Raw genomic sequence first — 25938 nt, 5'->3', positions numbered from 1 at the left:
ATGGCCAATTTACTTTTAAAGATACTGTTTGTGGTTGGCAGCTTTGCTACTCTCTTTTCTCACTTCACGACTTAAATACTGTATTTAATTCAACTGAAATGTTTACTGAGTTCAAACCATATGGCAAACCATGGCAGGTCCCCCCAATTATGATGGTAAAATGAGATAGAAGTCTTCCAAAGGCTGATGAGGTAAAGAAACCCTTGGCCCCTTCTCTTTCCTTTTAACAAACCCATTAGGTTGGAAACTCTCTGAGGGTGTGAGTGAAAGGCAAGACACTTTGATATAACACTTCCTTTCAAGGCTCCACAAGGGGCAACCATGGTTATTTTTAAAGGCAGAGATTTTTTTTTCATTTATCTGAAATTGCACCGTGTTGATTATGAGTGACCTTGGTGTCTTTGTTGAATCCTCCGACAACCTGCTCGTTGTAAGATGCATCTCATGGCACCAGCAGTCTTGGGGGGAGATTGGGAATATTATCACTTCAAGAGCTTGGACAAAATTATCACACTGGATTGCTAACTTCAGCTAACTCTTTTCATTTTCCTAAACAAGGTCTCGTCAAATGTTCCTTTATATACTAATTGCAGCCAATGACTAAGAATTTCAAGAAGATATTGTTGTTGTTGTTGTTCTTGTTGAGCCCTCTTATTTTAAACAGCTAGAGTGTGCTATACTATTATTTATTTTTCTTTCACAGCACCTTTAGGACAATTTCATGAGTTAATGTGAAGCCTGGGCTGAGTACAGCTGCTAGCCTCAGGCACCAGTTGAGCTAAATAATGTGCACGTGAGGGGTGTTAAGTTTTCTGCTGGCAAAGAGTAAGAATTAGATTTAAAGTCCAATCTTGGCCATAGTGCTAGTTCATCTAACACCACTACTCCTCATTTCTCATTTCTTATCTATGGTTAATGCAAGCCAGAGTCCGTCTCACAAAAAAAAAAAAAAAAAAAAAAAAAAAAAAAAAAAAGAGTGAAACTCAATTGAAAAACTCAATGTAAAGGTACAGTACACATTGACACACGTGCGTGGGGGTGTCTTAATATTTTTCGGAAACTTTTTCATTCTGGTTTCACATAAACACATCTCAAACATTGGGAATAAGCGTGTGTTTGTGAGCACAGGGGTCTGTGGGATGTGGTCAACACAGAGAGCTCATCTTACAGTACAATCCATGCTATTCCAAACCCATTTAGTTTTTTTGTTTGTTTGTTTTTTGTTTTTTGTTTTTTGTTTTTTCGAGACAGGGTTTCTCTGTGTAGCCTTGGCCATCCTGGACTCACTTTGTAGACTAGCCTGGCCTCAAACTCACAGCGATCCGCCTGCCTCTGCCTCCCGAGTGCTGGGATTAAAGGCTTGCGCCAAGTGGCTGGTTCTGTCCTGGCCTTGGTGGCTGAGCCAAGCAGGGTTGCAAAGCTTTTTGAATCGATTTCTTGAAGCTGGTTCCTCTGCTGGTGTGGAGCATGGATCAGCAGCATGGACACCATCCAGAAGCTTGTGAGAATTCTGTGGCCCACAGGGTTGTTCTGAAGCAAGTTACGGGAGTGGAGCTCAGGTCTGTGCTTTCACTAGGTATGTGGGCACTTCTGAGGAACTGCTCTGTAGGGTCCCTAGAATGTTTCAGATTCACATGATAGATGCTCACTGAAATGTAGGTTAATATTCTATTTCTTGTCTCATTCAGCCTTTTTAGTGGCATCTTAGTGGAAGAGAGAAATAGTCCTTTATATTGTGGTGAGCCTCTCTGGAGGCTTCAATGATAGTGTTTTTCCCCCCTGGTGGAGGCTTCCAAGAAAGCTTATGAAAATGGAATGTCCTTCTTCCTCACCTGTAGGGTGTTTGTGACCTAATGGGTTTACTGAAAGGAAAAAGACCGGACCAGTCAGCCCCAAGAGATTTGTCACCCTGACCTGGCTTCTAAGGGTGCCTAGCTACACATGACATTCTCTCATACAAGCCACCCCCCCCAATTCTATTCAATAACAGAGTTCTTAACATAATGAGAGGAATCCAAACTTTCTGCTACTAGAACCACAATGAAATGATGAAGATACTAACTATTCAACCCATTCAACAAATGTGAAAATCATCAAATTTTGGGGGGGGGGTAATAAAAGTTCTGCCCCATAATGTAGCACAGAAACCTGCTTAAATTACTATTTAATAATAATTTGATACATGTCAATACATGTCAGATTGTGTAATGACTGTCACAGGTCTTCCTGATAGGTGCGAGTTTAGTATATCTGTTAAGCACAGCAAACATTGGAGAGAAATAAAAGACTCAATAGGGGCTTTGAGTAAATATGTCTTTCATCAAGGTATGAATGCTGACCCAGATAAGTGATATGTACTCTTTCACAAATAAAATAACTTTTCTTCAAGCTATTATGCCTGCTGTAAAACAAAAAACTACCAATCGTAGAGAAGAAAACATGAAGGACAACTCCTACAGAAGTGGAGGAAATGAAATGCTCTACAGGTGTACTCAGAGAAGATTCTAACCTGGAGAAAAGAAGACTCTGAAGTGCCAAATAGACATATATCTAAAAAGTGATGGTGGAGTCATATATCCCAGCTCATACCACTGGGAAGCGAGAGCCCAGCTTCCTTGCAGTGTGGCAGTCACTGAGTTTTACAGATCTACTTTTATGGTGAATTAGGATGCTTTTGAACCAGTGTTTCCAACTGGTTTATGCTAGGGCCACAATTCTCAGAGGATTCTCTTGATGAAAAAAAGACTCTTTTAGGGGGACAAAGTCACCGAAAGGAACTGATGGGTTCTACACTGATCATTCTTTTCAACTCATTTGACCTTGGTACCCAGTTTTTATACAGTACTTTCCAGAGACCTCTTGCTGTAAAACTTTGCTCTATAAAATACAATGAAGCCACTAGAAATAATGAGCTTTGAAATTAGTTCTATATGCTGAAAATTTGTCTAGCAAAAATATTATGGTGCTCATTTCTGCTCCCACTAAAGGACCAGTCTTCTTCCATCCATCTTCCTAATACAAAAGTTTATAATGAAAAATACTTAAAAGTAAATTTGACTTTCTTATTTAATCTAATTAAAAATATTTGAACCCAATTAAACATGCACTTATGAACTTCCATGGCTCAGTAATGTATGTAGCTCTCTCTCAGTTCTTTATTATGCATACATTTTAATGCATAAAATTGAGTAAATAATCTGCTCAAATGAATTATCTGCTTAGGAGTTTTTCACATTGACCTTCATGGTCTCTTGGGGTCTTTGAGTGTGTGTAACTACACTACAAAGCTACATTTGAATTTTTTAAATGTAATTCATTCGCTTTTTCCTTTCCATGCAGCATGAATAATCAAGAATTCATGGTATTATGGATTTTTAAATGTCAGGGACTGTAAAACTGTCTTGCCTATTACAGTAAAACTTCATTAGAGGCTATCATGTATTCAAAGTAGTGTGTAATTCAAAGCAGCTGCACATCCCAGCGCCTCCCCTCCAGATGTACCATTGTCCTTTAAATAACAACATCATGCAGACCGAGGACTCTCTGGTTTCAAGCCTTGTTTCTAGGAGCGTGGAATCTTGATAACTATATCTTAATGAAATTACTATATTCTATTGCTATGGAACACAGCAAAATTGGTGTTTTCCCACTGACCCACATATCCTTCAGGGCACCGGCTTTCTAGTCAAGTAATGATCTTTTAGCCCTGGATCCTATATCAACTTTGCTACAGCCACATAGGTTATCATTGCTTCTCTAGACATGTGCCCAAATCACAGTTCTTTGTATTGAAAGGTTTTGGTTCATATTAGGTAAGAATCTTCCCGTCCTTTTTCACTAAGGCAAAACATTCACTTGTGAGTCTGTGTTACCTCACTCTTTCTTTTTTTTTTTTTATTCATGAAGGCAAATATAATTTTCTTAAAGACAATACATACATTCACTGGGATGTGATCTTTTTTTTTATAGTTGTATGTCATAAATAGTGATAGTTTTAAAATAAGAAAACCAAACTTTCATTGCTTTTCTTAGAGATGTTATGACTGAGATCAAGTGACTATAGAAATAAAAAGCACAAATTATGTACTGTAAAGGATCAGGACAGGAGAAAACCTGGTGAAAAATATTGTGCGAGCCCATAGCAGCCAAGGACAATCTTAAATCAATATGAAAATAAAGGCTACTTTCATACCCTTCTGTCTTCCCTCCAAATGGTGTGTCTCTATCAGCCTGGAAGTCTTTCTCATCCACAGTTTTATGAATCACTTTTTATTAAGGAAAAGATAAAACTCATCTTTACATAAACTCTCACATATCAAAAGAAAAGCCTATAAGACTCCAAGCTTATGGTTTTGGCACACCAACTGCCTGGGGCTGAGAGAGGAGAAAAGAGGTTAGCAGAAAGTGTGTTTAGGATGTATGCCACCCACCAGCAAGTAATGGTTTAAGTAGGAAGTAATCAGAGGGAGACCACAGCAGCTAAATTTCAGATATTCTAGGTTTAGAACAATAAATAATTTTAATTAGCTATGTTCCAAGGAGTAAATGGTTCTCCGAGGCTATAACTCAGCCTAAATAAGCACTTGGAGAGCCTGGCAGATCAGTAGGCATTCCATTTACAGGGCACACAGGCACCTGATCTTCTATAAAATCTGTAACATCTTTGGTAGAGAGAGGCACATATGCTGTGGAATTAAGCATGCTGGACTGGAACAACAAATCTAATTTATTAACAGAGACAGTGCCTTTTGCCTACATCAACACAGGTTACCAAGTGAAAGGGTGTATTGGAATACTAATACTATGCAGGCAGATCACCACATGAAACTTTAGCACCTTCCCAGAGTCCTGCCTTTTACAGCTAGAAAGGTCTTATGAAAAACCCTTTCCCTGGGTGAGGAACTGAACACTCTTGGAAGGAGTCCAACCAGAACCACCTCTCCAGGAGTCTCTAAGGAGGTAACATGACACTTAAGCTTAAACACACACACACACACACACACACACACACACACACACACACACACAGTGTCTACATTTGATGAATAAGTCATTAAGGCTGTTTGTAGGATGCTAAAGGGATAGCTTTTCTTATCAGGGCACGCAGCCTTGTATATATGTTCCAAGCTGCAATCCATCATTTCAAGGGAGTGCCTGGCCTCTTTAACAGAGTTTATCATTTGATGCTATAAGACACAGTGAAGCTGATAAGGGACCCTGGAATTATAATGGGTAGAATGAGTGAAAGCCCAGATGTTAAGTTCTTACCCACGATTCACTGGGTCTAAAATCAGTAGCAGAGCAATATGTGTGAATGATACAAAATCCAATTTTACCTTCAAATAGCGTGACACACACTAAAAATAAAACCTGTTCACACACACACACACACACACACACACACACACACACACACACACACACACACACGAGAGAGAGAGAGAGAGAGAGAGAAAGAGAGAGAGAGAGAGAGAGAGAGAGAGAGAGAGAGAGAGAGAGAGAGAGAGAGGTTTGTCACTTGGATATCTCAACTATTTTTTGGGAACATAACCAAATAAAAATATCAAAGCCAGGATGAATGACTTGGGTATCTTCCCTATCGCCACCTGCTTTGCTTGCCCACCCACCAGCTTCCTATCCAGACCTTGTCAGCCCCACAGTGCTCTTTGGCTGAGCTCTGCCCTCAGCGATGCATTAATGTAAACAGACGAAGGTCAGTGGTATTAGCACTGTCAGGGCAGTCTCTTCAAGCAGCTAGGATGATGTGCAGCAGGCAGGGTAGGTTTCCGTGTCCTCAGTAGAGGACAGCTCCTGACAGGTCGTGCCCATAAGGTCTATGAAGAAAGTGAAATCCGGCTTAGCCCAGCTTCTAACTAAAGCCTTCTCTGCATTAAAAGCATAACTCACATTTATGTCATCATGCCTGGGAGCGCCAAAGTGAATTCACAATGGTGAGTAAGGGCTTTGCAGGATGGGTACTCCCCCCCCATCCCCCGCTGGCCCCAGGAGTCCTACCTAAAAAAGTTGGGGGAAAATTCATCTAAGCACTTTGGACAGCATTGAGAGAGCACTGGAGACACAGCCTCAACCCTTGAACATTCTTGACTGAGCCTGAAAGGCCGACTTTGCAATCACTTTCCTCTTAATCCTGGAGGTAGTGTGCACAAACCCTAGTGCATCCTCAAAACAGTGAGTGTCCAGGAAAGTTGTTCTCAAGCTGTTAAGAGTAAGCTGCTGCCTTCAGCACAGGAGTTGACAGGGTTTGGGATGAGGTGGCATTAAGCCATGAATTTCAGTTGCAATGATCTGTTTTTTCTTGTTGAAAAACAGCAAGATGAGATTTTCATCACTGATACTACTATGAGGTGTTTACTCTCCACTGGCCAGCCGGTGGCCTCTTCCCGTGCTAACTCTTTCCCAGCGTGGACTGTGCAAGACTTATTTGCCCAGATGGTTAGAAATAATCTAAACACTCACGCACCTGGTTTTGTTTGTGAGTTTGCCACTAGGGGACTTTCAAGAAGAAAGTGTCAGATGTAACTGCACAAAGGTCTCAGAGTTGAGAGTGAGTGCTCTGTCTGGGGAAGAGCCTGTTGAGTGAGTGCACTTTTCTCTCCTGGCCCAGGGTTGGCATAAAATGGCATCTGCTTTAGTAAGATGCAGCCAAAGCCCGTCGGAGGGAATTTCCGCTGAGTAGCTTAGTCATCTGCATAAGATATCTGTAGGGGTGCCCGGGAGAGGGCTTCTGGTCACTGGGTGTCATCCCTTGGCCTCTTCTCTTGCTGCACATCTAACTAAGCCCAGGCCACTGTCCCAGCTCCTACTTTCTGGTCTCAGCCACGCTCAAACTGGACTTGGAATGCAGCTGGAGAAGGCAGAGAAAACAGAGGGGGGACGGAAGGCTGTAAAGGGGAAAGGTCCCAGGACAGCACCGCCCGCAGCTAGAAGATTGCCCTCTGCACTCCCGGGAGGGAAGGGCTCCCTCCCCTCCGCACTCACCTGCAGCTGCCGCTCTGAAGCTGCGGACCGTGTTGCCACCACGCAGTGACTGGGGACCCGGGGGCTGCGATCCGGGCGTCTGGGTAGCCTGGACTCTGCTGCTGCCGCTGTACCTGTCGTAGAGCCACAGCATGTGCTCCGACACCTTGTCGTGCGGCCTCAGGTCCAGGCTCGGGCCACCACCTGTCGCGCGGTCGATTGGCCCAGCCCTGCCAAGCTCAGGGAGATGCAGGCTGGGTCTCTGTCCCTGAGCCAGGTTCAGGCTGAAGCAACATAGCCACAGACACAGCAGCCCGCGCGCCCGGGCCATCGCGAGGTCCCGCTGTCGCGCAGCGCTTCTTCGGGTTGCCCGGGACACTCTGGAGGTGAAGGGGATGGCGGCAGAACCTGAGTGGCGCTCCAGCTGCGGAGCGGGCGCCTGGAGCCCGACACAGCTGGCGGCGATCCGCGAGGGCCCGCAGGTGGGCTCTGGGTGGCAGCCGCGCCCTCTCAGCTTCTCTCGGGGACCCGAGGTCTGATGGTCTTGGAGTGCGCAGCCGGGTTGTTACGGGCGGGCTCTCCCTTCCGCGCCACCTGAGGCTCGGGAACGGCCGCACTGGGGATCTGGATCTGCGCTCCACCGGCCTGGGACGCGCGCCGGGGCGGGGTGTGCGCGGTCGCAGCCTGCTGAGTTCTCAGAGGAGGGGTGTGTGTGTGTGTGTGTGTGTGTGTGTGTGTGTGTGTGTGTGTGTGTGTGTGTGTGTGTGTGTGTGTGTGTGTGTGTGTGTGTGTGTGTGTGTGTGTGTGTGTGTGTGTGTGTGTGTGTGTGTGTGTGTGTGTGTGTGTGTGTGTGTGTGTGTGTGTGTGTGTGTGTGTGTGTGTGTGTGTGTGTGTGTGTGTGTGTGTGTGTGTGTGTGTGTGTGTGTGTGTGTGTGTGTGTGTGTGTGTGTGTGTCAGACACACAGAGACACAGAGACCAGAGACCAGAGACCAGAGACAAGCAGAGAGAGAGAGAGAGAGAGAGAGAGAGAGAGAGAGAGAGAGAGAGGCAGAGACTGAGAGACAGAGACAAGAGAGACAGATTGGTTCTGTTTCTTCTTGCCCTGATTGGATCTGTCCAGTGTGCCTGATTTCTCCCTTCTAGCCTCTAGTTCGCCTTCCTAAGGCAGCTGAGACGCGACTACCTCCAGAAGAGAAGCAGGCGGGAAGTAAGCAGCGAATCAGAACCAGAAGGGTAGGGAGAGGAGAGGAAGGGCGTATGGGGAGGGGCAGGTGGCGCTGGCGAGGGAAGGGATGGGGGAAGAGTAGGAGGGACTTTTAAAAGAACCAGAGCGCGGTAGCAAAAAGACAAACAGAAGAGTTCCTCCCTAATTTTTCTGTTGTTTGTTGCGGAGATTCTTGCTATTGTAGTTTACTTTGTATTCTTCTGATCCCAAATAAAATCACCACTACATGAACACCACACTTGGCTCCTTTCCTGGGTCTCTTGGGAGGGCAGTACACCCAGACACCTGCACCACCACGCTAAAGCTTATCTGTCACAGCCGGTCTTTTACACATACATTCTCATCTTCTTCTGAGGAGAAAAAAAATGAAATGAAATTCAACACCATGTTAGAAAGAAAGAAAGAAAGAAAGAAAGAAAGAAAGAAAGAAAGAAAGAAAGAAAGAAAAGATAAGCTAACTACCATAAGCCCGGGGCCACCCTGTCAGACCCTGTCTCAGCACATTTCCTTGAAGAAAGCTGAAGTGAGAGTGAAGTCCTGGCTCTTGGAAGAACCTGGTGTGCAGAGCAGACTTGAGTATAACGAGTTCTGACGTCCGAGCTGTTCCAGTATCCTCAGCTGTAAAAGAGACGTTAAACTGTTAGCTAGCACCCTGACTGCAAATACCATATCCTAAGCGCTTATCCTCCCTTGTGCCGAGGCTGGCCTTGAACTTATCATCCCTCTGCTTCAGCATTAGAATTACAGGCATAGATCACAAATCGTGGGCTATGGGTGCTGTTTTCAGAGACTCTTCAAAACAAAGGCCACTTTACAGACTAGAAGATAGAGAGAAAAGTAAGTCATGCATTGTAAGCCACAGAGCTGAACTCCAAACCCACAGAGCCTGACTTCTAAGGACATTGAAAGATGCTTGAGCAGACCATCTCTGGGCAGGGTCTTACCATGGTTCCTGCTAAGAGGACTCTCAATCAACTTCCCTTACAGAAAGTTGTCTGGTTTATGGGGCATTAAAAAAAAAAAAAGGTTTACAGGCCACATTGAACCTTTGAGTTTTAGTTTCCCCTTTATTGGTGAATAATAATAACTTCCTCCTAGAGTTTTCTTGGAATAATATTAGGAAGCAGTACACAGTGACTGGCACATGACTTAATCTCCAATAGAGATTCAACCAACCCCTCCCCCAATCCCAAATTATCCCAAATTTCTCCCAAATGCAGACTGCATTCTCTCCCCTCCATCACTTCTCGACCCACCGTTCTCGACCACCATAGCCACCCCGGGAACAACTCTGCAGATAATAGCACACACTCCAAGAGTAGTCAAGAGATCATGCAGGCGATCCTCGCCTGACATAGAAAACATAATAGCTTTTGTGATTACTAATGAAAACCTGGTTGCAAAATTCAATAGGCACTGCGAACATGCTCTTTGATTTCCCCCTGTGAGTCTTGGCGTTCCCTCCCCCCTTTCTGCTCTTTCTCAGTTGTGTGAAATGTTCTCGTGTCTTCATGCTCTGCCTTGAAGCAATGCCAAATTCAGAGGAAAATTCTCCATTCCTCCCGACTAAGGTGGTCACTGTGACCTGTCAGTTTATAGCCTAGTTTGCCTCCAGCCAGAGCCCTCAGTGTAAAAACTCTATCCCCTTTCTCCTTAGTATGTCCAAGGATCTGCCGCCCTCATGCCTTTAGCTGTGGTACATATTTCAACTGCACAGTTTGCTGACCGTAGTTCTTATAATTTGTAGAAAGTGATCTCACCGGGGGCTGGAAATGACTGCGTACCCCTTCTGTGCCTTCACCTCTTTCTGACTGAATGAACCTTCACTTCTCTGTGCTTGTATTTTCTCTCTTGGGCCTAACAGCACACTACTATAATCCTAGGACTCAGGAGGCCCAGTTCTTGGGACTTGTGCATTGGAAGCCAGAAAAAGTTATATATGAATTCAAAGCTAGCCTAGTCTACACAGCAAGACTAAGACCCTGCTAGAGGAGAGGAAAAAGAGAGGGAGGGAGGGAGCAAGGTAGGAAGAGAAGAGGACTAGCAATGGTGGTGATGAGGAGGATATTAATATAGTGCCCAAAACACACTGAGTACTTAGGAAGAGTTGGCTGAAACCTAGGAGAATTGCCTGTCAGCTTTTGTCTCAAACAGACAACAGACTACACCCATCTTTATATTTTAGTAACAAGCTATTAGATTTAAAACAAGTAAAGTGACAAAGATGTGTTTGACATGTGGAGTGATCCATATTAGGGGCTGTCAGCTGTAATGCAAAAACTGCATAGAATCTGAATGTGGAAACTGTTAAACCAGTTAAATCAAGTGGGTATGGGGATCCAAATCCTAAACCATTTTAGGCTCATTTATTAAAATCCCTCCAGAGAGATGGAACCAATTGAGGAAACAGAGGAACCCAGGAACAATGTGTGTACCGAAGACAAGTAAAAGTACCTGTTCCAATCCTCTAAGCAACTCTTGGGCGAATCTATTTGAAAGCAAATTGCATTGGAATAAACTGCTCCCTCACCTGCACTCCTGGGTTTGCTGCTGTGGGCTACTTCAAGACAGCAGGACAGTGATTTCTGTTGTCAGGGCCACAGATCCTCAGGCCTGGTCATAGAAATTGTTTCAGAATGTTGGCATCTTTTGATGCCTGCTTTCCCTCAAACAATAAATAACTAGACCATTGGCTTTCTAATTCTGGTCAGCCTTGAGTTTAGGATTTCATGATTTATGGAGGGAACTTCAGAGCTAAATATATCACTGGTATGAATGTTTTATATCTGATTTCTCTACTGTGTCAGATAAATTGAGTTGTTTTAATATTTATTTATTTATTTACTTATTTATTTATTTATTTATTTTGAGATAGGGTTTCTCTGTATAATAGCCATGGATGTCCTGGAACTTACTTTGTAGACCAGGCTGGCCTCGAACTCACAGAGATCCACCGCCTCTGCCTCCTGATTGCTGGGGTTAAAAGCATGTACCACCAAGTCCAGCATGTTGTTTTACTTCTTAATATAGGACATTCCCCCTTTATGTCAGTGTTACTGTTCCAACCAACTACTGAGTCAGGAGAAATTAACATAGCATCATGTAAGGCTGCATTGCAGATGTGGGTTCTGGTTCTTATCATTTTTATTTTTCCCATATTTGTTTCATCTATCCAATAACTATTTAGTATCTATTTTGATCATGGCACTCAATTTAGTGTCACGATTAAGAAGATGATATAATAATGGACTCTTCCTTGGAAAACTTAGTCTGCTGGGGACATGGGATAACTCACTAGTTCACTTTGGAAATACTGATGTAATTTTGATTGACTGAGTCATTTTTTCCCCTGCTAACCACAAAAGACACACACTACATGGAAAAGGTGACATTTGAACAGTTTAAAAGTTAAGCAGGACCTTTTCCAAGAGATTTTTAGATAGTGTATTCAGTGTAGAGGAAGAACATCATCTACATAAGAGTAGGAGAGGCCATGCTTATGGAATTGCCTTTGCCCCTTGCCTGGTGTCCCTCATCATTTATACCTTCAGTTAAGTCACATTGGCTATCAGGGTAGGTAGCTACAAATGACATTGTTGATTTTGGCTTCTCTATGGGGCTTCAGCACCCACTTGTATAATAAATGCATGGATATCCTGTTGATGTCATAAATTTAGCATATGAAAAATGGAACTCATCATTTCTACCCTCCAAACAGTTTTAAATGACCCATTTCCTATTCAGTCACCCAGGTTTATGTCCTGGTCTCTTATTTGACAGTTCTCAGGTTATCTCATGACTCCTTAAGTACATCTATTTGGAACTTTTCTCCTATCCACCTATTTATTTTTATTGAAACCTTGATCACTGAGGTATGAATTTATTTATTTATTTATTTTTAAATGGATTCATTTCATAATCTCCAAAGTGGTCCTTAGTTTTGTTTTTTAAATATTTCACTCCAGTTTTGCTTGATTTCTATTGCTGCATAAGAAATTACTACAAACATAGAGGCTTAAGCGATGCCCATTTATCAACTCATAGGTTTAGAGTACAGGTGTGCTCATCTGAGTTCTCAGCTCAGGGTCTCACAGTTAAATTCTGGGTCGGTTTGATGATCTCATTTGAGGGCTCTGGACAAAAGCCTTTTCCCAGGCTCATCCATTTTTGGCCATTTCTGTCAGTTTTGGGATAGAAGTCTAGCTAGCTGTTTCCTAGGGTTTGTATCAACTCTTGGAAGCCACCAGCCATTTCTACTATGTGCTCCATTCTATCTTTAACTAGCACTGAAGACGTTCTTTGGCCCTTTTAAATTTCCCAGGGCACTAGGATCTATCTTAGAATGCTAACTACAGCAGTACCCAAGTAGTCAATTACTAGTTTTATACTCCCTAAACAGTCCATCCTTATTATAAACTTTCTTCCAAAGGCAATATGGAGCTGTACATTACCAACCATTGGCATAATGTTTTTGTAGACTGTGGAAAGTTTATCCTTGTTTATTCAAATGCTGATTTCCCTACCCCATTATCTGGTTTCAGTCTACATGCATTGTAATGTTTATTCTAAGAATCTTTTGTCTCAAGTTTGTGTAAATATGTCCACCATTTGTTCTCTGTTCTGCTAGTAAAATGCTGACCAGCTAATGCTGAGCAGTAAAGAGGATATGGCGGGGCATCTGATTACAGCAAGAGGAGGAAAGAGAGAGAGAGAGAGAGAGGGTTGGTGGGAGAGAGAGAAAAAGGGAGGGAGGGAGGGAGGGAGGGAGAGACAGTGAGAGTGAGGGAGAGAGAGAGAGAGAGAGAGAGAGAGAGAGAGAGAGAGAGAGAGAGAGAGAGAAGGAGATTGAGCCATAAGGAGAGAACCAGAACTAGGAGATGATTAAAAATGCAAGTAAGATGGGAGAGTTTGGCTGAGAGCAAGGTAAACTAGCTTGAAGGTTTAGGCTGGAGTAATAATTGCTAGTATTGTACTCTAGGGTAATTAAATAAATCATACTTTCCATGTGCTGTTACTTGGGTAGATAGCCGGCTAAAGATAAAGTGCCACCATACTAAATTTAAAATTTATATCAAATCAATAACCATTCTACAACCAACTACATTTTTAAAAAAATCAAATCAGGACCTCAGGTTGATACTCAAGCTTTTCAGATTTTGCCCTCAGCCTAATTTTTGAGTTTTTCTCTCTCTCTTTTTTTACACACTTCCAATATCACAGCCAGAGTAGATGGTTCATTCCAACTGCCTCCCCTTGCTGCTTTCCTTTGCCTGGGTTTGTCAATGGGGCGTTCATCCATCTGAAATGCTCTTCTTTTTCCCCTCTGGATATTTCAAAGTATTTTCTGTCCTTAGTGCTTTACACCTTCAGCACCCAGTGTCAGTGCTTCTCTTATGGCACCTGAGAGATTCTGTGTATGCTGCTCATTTACTTTTATAAAACAACAACAACAACAACAACAACAACAACAACAATAATAGAAATATCTTCATAATGATATAGAGCAGACTCAGCTCCTTGCCAGTGAGGGACAGCAGGATCTGACCTCTGACTTTGCATCTGCTCCACTGTTTTCTTATGAGTTCCTCTATTCACAGGAATGCAGGGAGGGAGCCTATTATGTTCTTCTCACTCAGTCTGGCCCAAGGTTAACATGCATGCCATCCACTTCCTGGTACACCATTGACACACTGGGACTTGAAAACAAAATTTGCTAAAGAATCATAGGAATAAACACACCAACGTCAAGACACAGCTACATAATCTATCTTACGTGACATTTTTCACTTGTTTTCTGTCTTTGTAAAAATATGATTTAGAAAAATTTGTGTGTGTGTGTGTGTGTGTGTGTGTGTGTGTGTGTGTGTGTGTATGTGAATGTACGGCATGTGTGCAGAGGGCATACAGGGCATCCAGTCTGTTCTGGAAAAAGTACAAGAGCTTTTATCCATGGAGCCATCTCTCCAGCTCTGGTTTTCTGCCTTTTGACTCTTCTCTCTCTCTCTCTCTCTCTCTCTCTCTCTCTCTCTCTCTCTCTCTCTCTCTCTCTCTTTCTCTCCCTTCCCCCCTCTCTTTCTCTCTCTCTCCCTTCCCCCCTCTCTCATTTCTATTTGAGAGACATGGTTTCTCTGTGTAATAGCCCTGGCTGTCCTAGACTCTCTTTGCCGACCGGGCTGCCCTCAAATTCATAAAGATCTGCCTGCCTCTGCCTCCCAAGTGCTGGGATGAAAGGCATGTGCTTTTATTTGAATCTCTGTCTTTTCATCATTTTTGCAATATCACTAGATGCTGAACATGCCACCTGCTGGCAATACAGCTGGGGAAAAAGTGTAAGTTTATGGGTTTTTAAGTCCTGAGCCAAGACAGGAAGACACAGAGACTCAGGGGCAGATGTTTCTCTCCCATTTGTTTATAAATCTTTATTGAGTACATGCTATGAACTATACAAACACTGCTCTAGAAACTCTCAAAAGACTTCTTGCATTTGAGCGTAGAGTCCTGAAATGTCGAGAAGTTTCTACAAAGTAAATATAAAAATTTCACAGAAACACCACGGAGATAATGAATCAGAGCAGGAGGATCAGGAACAGTGTGAGAAGTAGAGCACTGTCTTGTGATTCTGAGGTCAGGAAAGGAAAGTATTTGCATGGAAACCTGAATGATACGTAAGGCAGGTGTAAGAGGCTTGGGAAGAAAGGCTTCCAGATAGACAGAGCAACAGGCAAGAATGGCCCGATGGGCATCTTCTGGTGACCAGGCCTCACCTTTGCCAGCTAAGAAACACCTAGTGACAATCGCTCACTTTCTGGAAAATTTACATAAAAATACTCATCATCCTGAATCTGTACTCTGATTTATAGAGGAACATCAAATGGGAATGGAAGGCAGTCTTGGGTGTGGGGAGAGCTGGTTCTATTTTCATATAAACTTACGATGTTGAGGCTGGTTATCTAGCTTTTCTTCTTGCTGCCTTCTACAGGGTGAATTCTATAGGATTGTCTTCTATAGTACTATCTATATATTCTATAGGGATATTTACTGACTGAATTCAATAGAATAATGACACGTGGACTGGGTGTCCTAAACCCATTTGTTTATCTTAGAAAATACACTGAATTAAAATAATTTTCATATTCTTATAAAATAAAATAATACTACTTACCATTTGTTTACTTTTTTCTTTCATAAAATTCATTTGACTTGCTTCAATTAAGGCATTCCTTAAAGTTTTAAAGATATGAAAATTAGAGATGACTAAACAAATAGAAAAAGGAAGAAGAATTAGTCAGTTCCTTGAGGGCATACACTATGTTTTATGTATTTTTGTATCACCCATAGTCACAGGACTCAAACAAAACCAAAATTAGCATTTTAGAACATACTTTCCACTCACACTTTTTCTTTGCCTAGGGTGTAGAATATTTCTGTGTGTTGATTATATCTTTATAATCATATAGAATTTTGATTTTTTTCTAGTTAATTAAAATAGAAATTATGAAGGCAACATATCTCTTTCTATGCTATTTCATTATCCATTGTAATTAACAAATCAGAAAAACATGTACACTACAGTTTTATAACTGATCGTCACACTTGACTGTACTTTCCATTATGTTACCGGGTTCCACATTTTCTAAGACTTACTCCTAATAATAGTGCTCCAAGAATTTGTCACAACATCCATCAAAACCAAGGTGAAAGCTGAGTTCCACCAACTGTTTGGGCCCACTAAGGGAATGTTTTTGAGTCAAGACTTAGTCACATCAAGAGACACACATGCAGTGAGCTTACCTCTGATGCTTCCTGTACATGCTCCATTAAGGCCTGAGGAGCTGTTTATCCGGTTCTCCCCAGGCTGCCTGTGGCCTGTGCCCTGTGGATGCGCTCACCAGCCTAAGCAGTGTCTCCCTGCACACTGTTCAGGTGCTGTATTTTTACCTAAAATCTGTCTTTCAAGTCTCAAGGCCTCTAAAAGACCTACCTTCCTTCAGCAGGAGTCTCTCTCTCTCTCTCTCTCTCTCTCTCTCTCTCTCTCTCTCTCTCTCTCTCTCCCTCCCTCCCTCCCTCTGCCCTTGTATTTGTCTCTGTCTCTGTATCTCTGTGTGTCTGTTTCCCTGCCCCCATCTCTCCCACTCCCGTCTTTACAGCTGTTTCTGTAAGAGATTTTTTTTTTAGTATGACTCTTGATCTTAGAAGCAGTTACTTCAAAATGATTTTCTTATTAGAGCCCATCTCTCTGCTTTCACCTCACTTTTTTGATAATTATTTCCTGTGATGAGTTTCCAAACAGGGACATATAATAAATATTTTATATCTGGCAATTGTGTCACGCATAATTTGATGATCACTTTCATTCTTATTTCTGCAGTGGTTTCTCTCGGAGTGGGAGTGGTTCAAGGGCTCACACATGGCAAAGAGCCCTGCAGTTCTTTCTCTTTTCACTGGCTCCCTGCTCTCGTGGTCAGGGTCTTCTCTGTACCCTCCTTCGCTTGGTTAATTTTTTTTTTGTCTTCCTCATCTTACCAACACCACCTGTAAATGCTGTGGACAGGCATGGAAGAAGGTACTGACCCTTCGGGATCTGGAGCTGAGTCACTGTGGGAGGAGATCTCATCCATGGCCCATTCATTCTGCTTTTTCCCCTCTTGACTTCAGGTGTAGCTGCTTAGATGACCCATGTGAAACCTTAACAAGATCAGTTAAAGTTGGTGAGGTATGATGCTCGTGATTTTAGATATAAGAATGGATGGGGGTATAGAAATGACAAAAGTCACCACCACGAACTCTTTTGTTGTTTCCTTTTGCCTCGGAGTTTCCAGGTGTATCTCTGGCATCTCTTCCTTGAGGGAAGTCATTTTCAGCTGCCCCTGGATATCTGGCCACAGAGAAGCAAACAGCTTTACTTGACCACAAACGATCATCTACCAACAACTCCTCCACCCTGTTTTTCAATGTTTGAACTCTGAGGTTAATTCTTGCCTTATAAAATGAAGATCACGATAACTCTGGCAAGGAGCCAGCCCCTTGCAATGAGTTCTTTTACTGGGCAATGAAGAGTGATTGCACAAACGCTATATAAATAGTTCAAGTATCCATGTTGTCAGTCCTGGTAACCATCGCTGTAAACAGGGCAGAGATTCTGAATAGCGCTGGGAGAGCTTAATGGGATTTGACCAGACAGGAATTGCAATGCAGTGGAAACTGACAAATCCTACACTCTACAGCTCATAGGAGAAAGGGCTACTGCTGTTCTGTTTCCATAATGCCACTGTCTATTTTCAACATGCAGCCTATTTTTATTGAATTGTATGTTTTGAAAGTAGTACAGATAAACATAATTGTATTTACCTTTTGTAGCTAGTTCACCTATATCTTTTTGAATGGTGACCCTTCAGATTTGTCTATTCAAATTCACTGACAAGAATTCACCCTAACAAATGTCTGTCCTGTGGCAGTTGTTCTTTACTTTAGCTACTCTAGTGCAAATTTCCCTGGAATGAGCCCCAACCCTCACTATCAACACTGTCCCAATCAGCCAACTTCCCATTTCACTTGTTTCGTGTTGGCTTTCTGCTAGCTCCAGACTGTTATGACGTGATGCATAAGCATGTGAGAGCTAGTAGCAGCAGGAATTGGGCATTTGAGCACACTCATATCTCTCCTGAGAACCAACTTCCTGAGAAGTCACTCCTTGTGCCAGGAAAGTTCTTTGCCTGTTTGGTAAATCACTACTGAAGCGTGCCCGAAAGGACACCAAGGCCCAGCCAGAGATTCCTCATTCTGTCATTGTCAAGAGAAAGGAAGATGGAAAGTGAGAGCTATCTCTTCTTTTCTTCCATTTTTACATGGTTGTAACTTTATGCCTTACGTTGATAGCAGACATTTGCTCCCTTTCAGAAGAGACAAGCTCCATTTCTCCTTCAGAATAAGTAAACTTTTCAGTAATACTATGACTCGTGACCACTTCCAGAATTTCCCCTTCTAGATTTGGTGGCTGTTTATGATGTGAAATTCCTCTCTAAGTAACTGACATCATTCATATCCAAAAGATATGACCGTGATCCCCGGACCCCCAGCTTCCTAGTCCCAACCTTTTTCTTAAATCATATATAAGAGATTTTCTATTTAAAATTAATTCAGGATATCCAATACAAGTGACAACCAAAGGCAGAGGGCAACTAGGAGTTTCCCTGGTGGCTTCAACTTTTTCTGTAAGAAAGGATTTTAAGTGTTGTCAGACTCTTTGGAAATTACCATGGGCAAATCTGTCCTGCACGGTGAAAGAAATTCCACAGTGTCAGGGCTCGTATTGTGTTTCCAGATGTTCACTTGAAAACAAGAAGTGGACATGAAGAACAGATTCACAACGTGGTAGAAATTTCCCCTCCCTCCCAGGGTGGCACAGACAGAAACATGTTATCCTAATGTCACATAAAAGTGGCTCCTTTGTTTTCACTTTTCTCCTTAATATAAAGTAAGGTCTTCCATTCTGAGCAACACAGAAGGTAGTTTCTCAATGGGGATGGTCTCCAGAAAGGTAAGGTCCAGGGGTTCAGGGCCCCTGGGCAGGACACTGAGCTTTAGGGAAAGGAGCAATTATTGCACCAGAGATTCAGAGTTCTTTTCTTTGGTTTTCGTCATCCACTCAGCCTTCAAAAGCCCCCTAATAAAACGTAGATATTCCTGGGAAGGCTGACACCTTGAGCATTATCAACTGGTATCAGTTAACACCTTACAGGAAACTATGCCAAAATTTGGTATAGAAGGAAAAAGGCAAGTAGGAAGGTGCCCAGCAGCAAGGCCTGTCTCTCTCCCTGCCCTCAAGTCAGGATCAACCCTGCTCACGGGTCTCAGAACAAGTGGACTCTGTCTTACTTACCCCAGTGGCCTTGGACAAGTGAGTTCTTCAGCTAAGTTAGTTCCTAGTTTACCTGTTAGTTGGAGAACATAATTATTTTTTATCTCATGAAGGGTGTTGAGAGAATTTATGGCCTATAAAACATTTGAGACTTTCAGTGTGAGGCAGTTCACAAGTACAAAGTATTATTATTGGTTTTATGACGGGACTGTAAATGGGATTAGGTAGCCATAGAATGCTGATATTCAGAGGGATTGCTTTAGAGAGTTGGGTCTACTTGTATCTGTAACCAGGTCATGGTAGAAGTCCGACCAAATAATGATGAATATAGATTAGGTCCTCGTGTAAAAGCAATGCTGTTGGAGTTTATTACCCAACACAGGTGTTTTATGGCATTCCATATCTATGAGTAATATCCGAATGCAGAGCCTAGCCCAGCTCAAAGTCGGTCTGAGTAGGGGTTTTTACTTTTCAATCCTGTGAAAAAGTGAGAAGTTCATCTTTTCTTTTTCCATAGTCATCATGACTTTCTCTGTACTGACAGTTGAGCTGGTTTAGAGTTATTGCTTGCTTTTCTCTTTTCACACTTAAAAATAGGTCTAGAACAGCTACGATGACTTTTCACTCCATACTTACTAAGGAATCCATAATGATTCGCCAGAGACCAACATTTGACATTTGAACTTCTCATTCCAAAGTTCAAGAACATTTATCAATCCACTCTGTCAGCTTCGTTTTCATTTCCATTTTCCCATAGACCCTAATCTACCCTATTTGTCACAAACAGCCGAACCTCCGACGTCAGCACTATGATTCTGAGGGAAATCTCAGAACTTTGAAGAGCATTTGGTACATAGCGACTGTTCAGTAGAGCCATTTAATGCATGCATCAATAATTTCAAGCCTAAAATCCCTTCCTCTTTTCTTTCCTCTAGTCTGTATGTCTTCAGTTCTCAGGACTTGATTCCTTGGATATCTTTCTGATATTATGTGATACATCAATCGGTACACACTGTGTACTTAATTCAATGTGATACATCAGTCGGTACACACTGTGTACTTAATTCAATGTGATACATCAGTTGGTACATACTGTGTACTTAATTCTTGGCCCTTCATGACCCGGTTTATGTGTTTGTATTCATTATCCTATTTACTTCTCTGATTTGCTGCTTAAGAGATATTATTGGTTTTCTGTAAACATGTTTTATATATGAGAGAACAAGTTTAGATGTCAGAGCTGAGCCTTGAATTTCTCTTCACCTAAATGTGATCTTATTAACGTAACTAAGTATCTATCTCTTATGTAATCCAAAGAGTACTTATTTCCAATGTATTGACCTTCCCTACAGTGCAAGTCCTCTGTGTAACACACACACACATACACACATACTCACACATACACCTCTTAGTGCAGTAGAACTTAATATTATCTGGATAAGTTGTACCTGAGATCATTAGAAGAATTCTGAATATCCACATGACTCCATTGTTCTCTTTCTCTGGACAATGTACTGCTTCTTAGACAGCCACAGCCAGTTTGCTCAGGGTTAGTCTGCTCTTAGTATGTCTCACACAAGCAACCCAGGATTGCTGTTTACTGCATCACAGTCTTTCTAGAAAATTAGAAAAAATATATAAAAAAGTAAGGGGACCTGTAGAAAGATTGGGTTAGGGAGCAACATTTAATCTAAAAATATGAAGATTCTCTAAAGTCCAAAACATTTTGAGTCCCAAAGTATGTAAAAAAAAAAACTCCTGCACTACTTCCAGTGTCATCTCTGGATTAGGGGTGACCAGCTGGTGAGATCTATGCACATATTTCAAAATCTAAAACCCCAAGACACTCTGCTCACAAGCGCTTTGTACAAAGGGCCTGTTGTTTGCCTCTATCTACAGAGGAATACCTACACATCTCTACCTGGAGTAGATTGGAAGTGGGGCTCCCCTTTTCTGAGAAATAAAGGAGGGAGTTGAGAAGAGGGAGGGAAGGCTATGACCAGGATGTAAAGTGAATAAATAAATAAAAAAAATATTTTTTAAAAGGACAAAGCTGATGGGGTCAAAGAGTTGAATTCAAATTCTGGTTCTGTTATTACCATCTTAGACAAGCTGGGTAAGTTAGCAAATTTCTAGGATATATATATATATATATATATATATATATATATATATATATATATATATATATATTACTACTGAATTACCCATAATGATTTAAAGGGTTTGAAAGACTCTAGTAACAAGAGGTATTGAAATTTAAGTCTATAATAAATATTTTTAAAATTTTGTCTGTAAGATGCAGGTGGTAGTGGCTCACACCTTTAATCCCAGCACTTAGGAGGCAAAGACAGGCAGATCTCTTTGAGTTTTAGGCCAGTCTGGTCTACAGAGCAAGGCTACACAGAGAAGCACTGGCTCAAAAAATGTTTAAAAATTGTATATAAAAGAGACACAGATCGGAAGGGACTAGAGAAATGATTTAGTGGAATAACACTTACTGTGCAAGCATGAGGATCTGAGGTCATATTTCCAGCACCTATGTCAAAGCAAGGCAGCACAGCAAGTGCCCATAACTCCAGTACTGGGAAGGCGGAGACAGAGGATATCTGGAGTTTGTAATCCACCCAGCCTCGCTAATCAGTGAGCAACAGTTTCAGTGAGAGACCCTATCTCAGAAACAAAGGTGGAGAGTGAAGACACCTGATGATGACTTATGGCTTCTACAGGCATGTGAGTAATCTACACACACACACACACACACACACACACACACACACACACACACACACACACACACTCAGACACACACACATGAACATGTGCATGCTACATCTGACATGAAAAACTGCATATTGAATCTATTTCTACTGATGCATTTGAGTATATACCCATGAAGTACAATGTAGTGCCCTATCTATGTTCTATGACTTAGTCATGACCTCTAAAAGCCCCCTCCCCTATCTCTTGCTTTGAAAAGAATATTTAACATCTGATCAATCCCTGCCATTTTAAGTACTCGGCACACACATCTTTATATATCCAGCCATCTTTCTGATTTATTCACCTTGTGTAGATTGTACTCTATCTATAGATTCATCGTGCATCATTGTACTTTGATCAGCACCTAGCTTCCCTCTGCCTTCTCTGTACCTTGCCCTGAGTATGTCAGGAAGTAGATAGACACCTATTCAGGGTTTGAATTCAGTTGTCATTTAGCATATGATGGCTACAGAGATATTGACCAAACATTTTTGTCTAAGAACAATTGTGTTTGCCAGGTAGGGCAGAGCATTCTTTATTTTAATGCCATCCTTGCCAGCTATTAATCAGGCCTGGAGGGGCCAGTTGATATTTTAAAACCAAAAAGAAAATAATGTGAAGACTAGCTTTTGAACCTAATCACTCAGATTCCAAATCTATCTATGCTGGTCTCCTTGTAGCACACACTTTGCAAAAGGGGACGAAGGCTAAAAACCTTAGTGAGTTATTATTGAGTTGGTTACTTCCTGGGTAGATGTCCAAGTAAACTACATTGACACTCTAAATCTCTATTTCTTTATACATCGTAGCAAGAATTACAGTCACAATATTGGTCTTTCACAGATTCTGTGTAAATTTACCTCCTTGCTGAAATTAATTGTGTGCAGTTGATCAATGGTGGGGCACTTCTGCAACCACTCTTGTGCCGGCATGCACAAAAAGAATGAGAACCGCGAACTCTCCAGAACGTTCCGCGAACTCTCCAGCACGTTGACCAAGGCAACCATATATTTCTTCAGTTCTGGAGCTTTACAGCTCCAGCTTAACAGCTGTATTGGTTTTCTATTGTGTTTTTGTAGTGCTCTTGCCATTTAGAATGTCCCCCAAACATAGTATTGAAGTGTTGGCCAAGGTTTTTTGAGCATGAGAGGGATGTCATGTATTTTATATGAAAAGAGGGCCTCAGATACACTTCATTCAAGCATGAGGGTCAGTGTTGCTGGCTGAGATCATTGGTAACGAATCAACAGTATAAAGTACATAAGGAGTCTTTGAATGGAAACCCATTTAAAACCAAATCACATGCTAATTGAAAATATTATGGCCAGAGGCTCCTACAGCAAAGATTTAGTAGATATTAGCTCAATGTCCACTGTAACTTTAGAGAACATAAGTACCCCCAAATGAGAATTCACTCTATGTCATATGAGCATCATGCATATTAAGATATTAGAATATGTTTTGCAAAAGTAAGACCTTAGTAAATTATCATTGGCTGCTTTTTAACACTTGAGTATCACTCTAACTTAGAGGTCATTTAATGTAATCTCACTATGTTGTTCCACTATGCCATTTCCCAAAGGCACTCTAATAAATACATGCTGTAACTGTATCTCAAAGAAATCACAGAAGTATTTGAAATGAGAAAGCAGGAGAATAAAGAACACATCTGCTCTATCAGATGTGTGGATAAATAGGATACAAAACAGAATCAAACTGCCATTCCCACATACAGGTGCTTGTTGCTCTAGTTCTAATCAAAATGATGAAACATGAATAAAACAAATCAGTAAGTTTCTAAGTGCTCACAAAACTGAATAGAGTCTTCTGTGTATTTTAAACCTGAAGAGTCTTCTGTGTATTTTAAATCAACATCTTTTGAGGAGAAGAAGCAGGAACAAAACCTTGAGAAGGCATATAAGAGCTCATTCACTGGGCAAAAAATGTCTTGATTTTATAGGACGCTATTTTAGAATTTCTTGTATCTGTTTCTCTTTCTCAGAAATCCATGTGAAGGTACAGATCATATTAATTCTTTAAGTCCCTTGTAAAATTTCTTAATAATGTACCCAGATGAGGATAATTTCTTGACATCTTCAATTTCATTTTCCTCTTCTCAAAAGTTACATAGGCTGGAAAGATGGTGCAGAAGTTAAGAGTACTGTCTGCTCTTTTAACACAATCCTCTGACCTTTGAAGGCACCAGGCTCACATGTGGTGCATATACTACATGCAGCAAAACCCACCTGTGGGTATAAAATTAATTAATTAATTAATTAAGGTGTCATTTGCTGGAAAGAGAATTTTTAATTGAAGGTTTGCAAGGCACTTTCAAAAGACAATTATCCATCCAATAATTTTATTTTTTAAAAATATTTTATTTATTTATTCATATTACATCTCAATTGTAATCCCATCCCTTGTATCCTCCCATTCCTCCTTCCCTCCCATTTTCCCCTTACTCCCCTCCCCTATGACTATGACTGAGGGGGACCTCCTCTCGCTGTATATGCTCATAGGGTATCAAGTCCTTTCTTGGTAGCCTGCTATCCTTCCTCTGAGTGCCACCAGGCCTCCCTGTCCAGGGGACACGGTCAAATGTGGGGCACCAGAGTTTGTGTGGAAGTCAGACCCCACCATCCAATAATTTTAAAAAGTATTTATTTATCTTAATGTATAAGTATTCATCTGTATGCATATGTGTGTGCCATATGTTCCTGGTGTCAGTGGAGCCCAGAATTCCTCTGTTCACTGCCACTGGAGTTACCGGCAGTTGTAAGCTTCTATATGGGTGCTGGGGGTTGAGCATGGGTCCTCTACAAGAAGCAGCTAATACGCTTAACTGCTGTGCCATCTCTCCAGCCCATAGGCCAATGTATTTTACTGTGCTGGTCATGAGTTCTTCCACTCTACTGGGAAAGACAACCTCAATAGATGAACCTAGCAGACTCCTGCTCAACTCTAGAGCCTAAGGTTGCATTTGACTATCTCTAAGAAGTTTCCACAGCCCAGAAGAGAGTACTGATCTTCTCTAGTAATGTGGTCTACATGCATATGTACACTGTGTTCCCTCAATATTGATTTATGTTCAAGTATGACCCTACAGGGTCATAGATATTGCTTAGCCCAAGGAGGATGCTTAGGGAATGTTTGTTGAATGAATAAAAGAATGAATGAGTTTGAGATTCCAGATTCCTATGTGAACTTAAGCACAGTGTGGAGCCTTTCTTACCAAAGTCGTGTAGCTAGTAGACAGCAGAGCAGGGCTAGGGAAAAACAACTGTTGTTGTTGTTTTCCAAATCTGATATTCCTTAAAATTTATTGTTACTGTTTACCTTCTAAAGGAGACATGTTCTGTGAAAGGACATTTTGAAGAATAAATAATGGACTAGTCTTTTTTAAATTAATTTATTCAGATTACATCTCAATTGTTATTCCCTCACTTGTATCCTCCAGTTCCTCCCTCCCTCTCTCTTTCACCCTATTCCTCTCCCCTAGGTCTGTGACAGAAAGGGACCTCCTCCTCCCCCACCATATGGTCACAGCCTATCAAGTCTCATCCTAGTAGCTCGCCTATTCTTTCTCTTAATGCCACCAGGCCTCTCCACCAAGGGGAAGTAGTCAAATGTGGGGCACAAGAGTTCATGTTAGAATCGGTCTCTGCTCTCCATACAACTGTGGGTAATGTCCTATCCATTGGCTAGATCTGAGTGAAGGTTCAATGTTCACTGAATGTATTGTCCTTGGTTGGTGCAGTAGTTTGAGCAGAACCCCTGGGCCCAGATCCGCCAGTCCTGATGTTTTTCCTGTAGGTTTCTAGAACCCTCTGGATCTTTCTATTTCCCCATTCCCCATACTTCTCTCACCTAGAGTCCCAATAGGAGGTCCCTGCATCTATCCCAATCTCCTGGTAAGTGAAGACTTTCGTGGGACATCCCTTTTGGGCTAGTGTCCAGTTATAAGTGAGTATATATCATGTGAGTCTTTCTGGGTCTGGGTCAACTCACTTAGTATGATCGTTTCTAGTTCCATCCATTTTGCCACAGATTTAAGGATTTCCTTATTTTTAATAGCTGAGTAGTATTCCATGGGCATAAATGTACCACAGTTTC

General features: G+C 41.7%; 1 protein-coding gene across 1 annotated transcript in view; it reads right to left on the bottom strand.

The window, feature by feature from the left end:
* The window catches only part of BMP3 (bone morphogenetic protein 3), a 28387-nt gene extending 20609 nt beyond the window's left edge, over positions 1-7778 (bottom strand). The window contains exon 1 of the mRNA XM_084759368.1: positions 7000-7778. Coding sequence (XP_084615494.1) covers positions 7000-7309 — 310 coding nt within the window. The 5' untranslated portion in view covers positions 7310-7778. The remainder of the gene's footprint in view (positions 1-6999) is intronic.
* Positions 7779-25938: the final 18160 nt, after the last annotated feature.

The sequence above is a fragment of the Acomys minous genome (genome assembly GCF_964271855.1).
Source record: "Acomys minous genome assembly, chromosome: 15".
NCBI lineage: Eukaryota > Metazoa > Chordata > Mammalia > Rodentia > Muridae > Acomys > Acomys minous.
This window is presented reverse-complemented; position numbering and strand designations above follow the sequence as displayed.